Source organism: Sinocyclocheilus rhinocerous, unplaced genomic scaffold (genome assembly GCF_001515625.1).
Source record: "Sinocyclocheilus rhinocerous isolate Xijiao unplaced genomic scaffold, SAMN03320098_v1.1 scaffold44, whole genome shotgun sequence".
Taxonomy (NCBI): Eukaryota; Metazoa; Chordata; class Actinopteri; order Cypriniformes; family Cyprinidae; genus Sinocyclocheilus; species Sinocyclocheilus rhinocerous.
In genome coordinates this window covers 322,986-328,103 of record NW_015631022.1, presented here as the reverse complement: position 1 = coordinate 328,103, position 5,118 = coordinate 322,986, and the positions used below count along the sequence as shown (strand labels likewise).

The 5,118-nt window shown below is 34.5% G+C and overlaps 1 protein-coding gene across 1 annotated transcript in view; it reads left to right on the top strand.

Moving 5' to 3' along the window:
• The window catches only part of LOC107741083 (kelch-like protein 4), a 38,163-nt gene extending 36,182 nt beyond the window's left edge, over window positions 1-1,981 (top strand). The window contains exon 11 of the mRNA XM_016553676.1: window positions 1,284-1,981. Within this exon, the coding sequence (XP_016409162.1) occupies window positions 1,284-1,343 (60 nt within the window). The 3' untranslated portion in view covers window positions 1,344-1,981. The remainder of the gene's footprint in view (window positions 1-1,283) is intronic.
• Window positions 1,982-5,118: the final 3,137 nt, after the last annotated feature.

The following is a 5,118-nucleotide window of genomic DNA, read 5'->3' as shown; positions in this document are numbered from 1 at the left end:
TGGAGCTGAGCTGAATGAGAGAGAGAGAGAGATGCAGAGAGAGAGAGATGCAGAGCGTGTGCAGAGCAGGGGACGCGAGGAACAGTATTGAGAACGGCTGCTTTTGAACATTGATTTTGAAACTTGTGAATCCATTCGAATAGTTAGAAGACAGAATCGCGATTCATATATGAATAGATTTTTACGTGCACCTAAAGTTTTCTCTTCCTCTTCTCTAAAGCAGCTCAGCATGACCTCAACATTACACACTAACTAACGTTAAAAAAGTGAAATCGCAATCAACCACCCCTTTAAGTAATCTTGATGCCCCTAGTGGGCCCTGGTTTAAAACAACTGCTTTAAAGATATATTTGTAATCAATCAATCAATCAATAAAAAATAAAGAAATTAGGTTACTGTTACAATACAGATAAATGGGAGCAGTGTTTTGGAAGATTTTAAAGTGTGAAGCTTATAATTTTATAAAAACACTTACAATACAGCTCAAATAATACACAAGTGTTAATAGAAGTAGTAAAGTTGCTCTGATAATTTTTTTGTGCAAGGTTTTTGATGTTACATTGTCATAGCAACAAAAGAGAATTCCATGTAACTTTACTCAGGAAAGGTTAGTGAGTCGTCCCCCCCCCCACACACACACAAACACTAAAATCATGTTAACATGTATAGTGTTTACATCTTGTGGCTATAATTTTGAAACGGTGAGTGTTTTAGCTTTTACTGTTTGGGCTCATTCACTTGCATTGTACTGCAAGTTCACTTAACCTCACTGCAACCCAGATATTTTGACAATTCAAAATTACTATTCAAGCTAATCACCATTATGCCACAAGTGCTTTCGGTTAAACTGAAATACTGTATTTCCTGAAATACTACAAAAATGTTATAGCTATCCACCTTTTTGACCAACCATGTTGTCTGCAAAGAAGGAAAAAATGTTGTAGAACATTAAATATGTCAAAACAGTCGACTTTGTGAATGTTCCTTGAATGCTTGGATGATGTACGTCTGTGAACGGGAAGTGCAAGCATTTCCTGCCATTCATCTGTTTTCCACTGTGTCACAATGGCATTGAACACCATGAGGTTAACCGCTCTTTCCTTAGCCAGCCTGAGTTACAAACACTCTATTCAAGTCTAGTTTGCCTCCTGTCGCAGCTTCCCATGGCTCCGTCTTGCTCTCTCTCTCGTAAGATTACCTGCAATGGGCTGTTAGACTGAGTGTGACTGAGAGTTTGCTGCGGTTGGACAATGGTCATTAACCTCTGTCTCTTGTTATTCTAGGAGGTCCCTCTAAACATCGGGAAGGCGGGGGCATGTGTGGTGGTCGTGAAACTGCCTTGAAGGCTCAGAATCTGAACTGTGACCTCAAGAAGAGGCCTGCGATGTCAACACTTGGAATGCTCTTTTCACGTAGTACACAAAGCTCATCAAAGCCATCGTCAACACTGGATTCATCTCAACAGATTTAGACAGCCGTGTGCAGTTCATTCTGTTTTCGCTCAGATATTCAGAACTATTACAGACTGGAATAAAAGGGAAAAAAATAATTCTTGTAAGATTTTACTTAATTATATGAGACATTTTATATGAAAAGAATACTTTTGAAAATGTATCCAAACAGAATTTGAATTACAATTTATCATTTTAATATTTACATCTTGTCAACCTCATCACATTTTTGACATTATTATATCTTTTAACTATATGAAAATCAAATGTAATTTTAAAGACAGCAGCATACATGTTTACTTGTGCAATTTTGTGGAAAGTGTATTTTAATCTTAGATAAATGATTTTAAAAGACCACTGTGAATACTTCCAGCTGTACGCTTGCAACAGAACACTCTGGTTTACCCAAAATGTTTGTGGACACACACTCATGCAGTTCTCATCTGAATACATTTTTTTGGTCTGAGACTAGGTTCAGCACGAAATTACTTCAAGAAACTGTCTCTGAAGTAGAAAAAAAGCAAAAAAAAACCGACCAAAAAAACAACAAAGTAATTAGCACGTATCGGTAAGTCATTATTAAAATGGTAATAAGGTTTACAGTCGAAAATATACTATTATATCATATTGATATTTCACCTTTATGTAAAGGTTTTGTAATTTGTATTGTACATAGTCCCTGGTCCTGTGTAATTTATTCTCATACTGTACTGGCATGCTACTTCTATGTTTGAATGCCATTATTAAATATTTTAAAGACCCTGTGAAATCATCTGATGAATTAAGTTTTGTGTTGTCAGATTATATGAACCAGAAGTTGCGTTGGGATATATATCAAAGGGCTCAAACAAAAAAAACAATTTGAATGAAATTTTTTTCCAGTTTGAATGACTGATTCAATGACTTGTTCAAAATATTCACTTGTTCCATTATTAAATGAATCCGTGTTTTTGAACCAATCTCTTGACTGATTCAAGGATGAATAATTTTTTTTAACAGTCACGTGTCGCCACCTACTGGTGCATTGATGTAATAATACAATCTTTATTTAAAGTGCCAAGTTACTTTTTCAAAACATGATGAACTCTGTTTTGAATGCTAGACATCAGTGTTATATCCCAAAAATAAACTTTTATCCCAGTTCTTCTGTGATAATTAGAATGTTTGTAACAGAAAAAATGATACTATGTGGTTGAAAAGACTGTGAAGTTTAAGATTTTACTTAATTATATGAGACATTTTATATTAAAAGAATACTTTTGAAAATGCATCCAGTCAGAATTTGAGTTACAATTTTTAATTTTAATATTTACATCTTGTTAACCTCATCACATTTTTTTACATTATATCTTTTAACTATATGAAAATCAAATGTAATTTTAAAGACAGCAGCATACATGTTTACTTGTGCAATTTTGTGGAAAGTGTATTTTAATCTTAGATAAATGATTTTAAAAGACCACTGTGAATACTTCCAGCTGTACGCTTGCAACAGAACACTCTGGTTTACCCAAAATGTTTGTGGACACACACTCATGCAGTTCTCATCTGAATACATTTTTTTGGTCTGAGACTAGGTTCAGCACGAAATTACTTTAAGAAACTGTCTCTGAAGTAGAAAAAAAGCAAAAAAAAACCAAACAAAAAAAACAACAAAAGTAATTAGCACGTATCGGTAAGTCATTATTAAAATGGTAATAAGGTTTACAGTCGAAAATATACTATTATATCATATTGATATTTCACCTTTATGTAAAGGTTTTGTAATTTGTATTGTACATAGTCCCTGGTCCTGTGTAATTTATTCTCATACTGTACTGGCATGCTACTTCTATGTTTGAATGCCATTATTAAATATTTTAAAGACCCTGTGAAATCATCTGATGAATTAAGTTTTGTGTTGTCAGATTATATGAACCAGAAGTTGCGTTGGGATATATATCAAAGGGCTCAAACAAAAAAAACAATTTGAATGAAATTTTTTTCCAGTTTGAATGACTGATTCAATGACTTGTTCAAAATATTCACTTGTTCCATTATTAAATGAATCCGTGTTTTTGAACCAATCTCTTGACTGATTCAAGGATGAATAATTTTTTTTTAACAGTCACGTGTCGCCACCTACTGGTGCATTGATGTAATAATACAATCTTTATTTAAAGTGCCAAGTTACTTTTTCAAAACATGATGAACTCTGTTTTGAATGCTAGACATCAGTGTTATATCCCAAAAATAAACTTTTATCCCAGTTCTTCTGTGATAATTAGAATGTTTGTAACAGAAAAAATGATACTATGTGGTTGAAAAGACTGTGAAGTTGTTTCATACTTTTACATAACTGCTCTCTCTGGGTGTTAGAAACGAGATCACAATATTTTAATGATTAATCGTGCAACTCTAGTGTATATCTGCTAAAAGATCTTTTTTTTTTTGTCTGTGTTTACAAGTACGCTAGCATATAGATGAGTGGGGTCTTTAACCATGATGTCAAAGGCAGTCATTAAAACTGTTGTCTGAATTCTTGCGTTGTGATGTACTGATATTCAATTGTTTTTGACTGCCATAAACATGCTTTATTACCTGTTTGACTTAACTGGAATGTAACATGCTGATCAAGAATAAGTTTACTAGTGTGACACATTTGTAATACAGAAATGCTTTCATTGATTTTTTTCATTTTTTTTATATCGCATGCTGAAGAAACTTAGAAATAAAAAGCTATTCTTTTTTCTGAGTATTTCTGTGGCATATACCGTCTGAACGGGCACCGCGTGTCCTGCATATGCCCTTTCAAACCCTTTATTGAATTTTTTTTTAATACTCCAGTGGCCTCCAGTGGTTGTCTCTTGTACAGCATTGGATGCATATATTGCCTCAGCTGTGGATGTCTTGCAACCTCTACGAAACTAATAACTAATTCCATTTGAAATTAAAAATACGACCATTAACTCGAGTCACTTAGTATCACTAGTCATCGGCAATAAAATCAACATGTTACCAACGTGGCTAGTTTGTTTATGCTAAACATTATGGATTGGAAGTCAAAATCTAACAATAACAGCAAGATTACTACAGCGGTCAATAAATCCAGCACATGGGTAGAATCATTATTCTACATGAAGGACATAACTGAATCAATATGAAATGAAAAGAGGTAATAGCACTTCAATCAAACAGACCCAGAGACCTAGGAGGTTCAAGTCTAGAAAAAAGACCCTGAATTGTTGCAGTGTAACCTTTAAAAAATTAACGTGTTATTTGCTGATAGTCTGAAATGTCACAAGATGAAAGTGATGCGAAAGGACAGAGCGATGTCCAAAGCCAGATTGTATCTGATAAAATGGATAGATTGCAATTATAGTCTTTGTTCTCCAACAGAGCAAGAGCAAAACAAAGACTGAACATTTCAAAGGGAATAAAAATTGATTATTAATGCAACGCAATTGCCGCAGCACATCAGAAGACGGGTGGAGAGGGAGTGCAAAAGGGCAAAAAGACTGCAGGTGTTGTTTCAGTCCCACCAGATGTTGGAAATGGCAATATCTGAAAAGCCTTCTGAAATGACCTGACCTCCGGTTCAGGGCCTCATGGAAAGCTGTGTCTGCTTCATCCACGCTGGAACTGAGAAATCAATGCCAAGACCTCTGAATGAAGAAAATATATATCC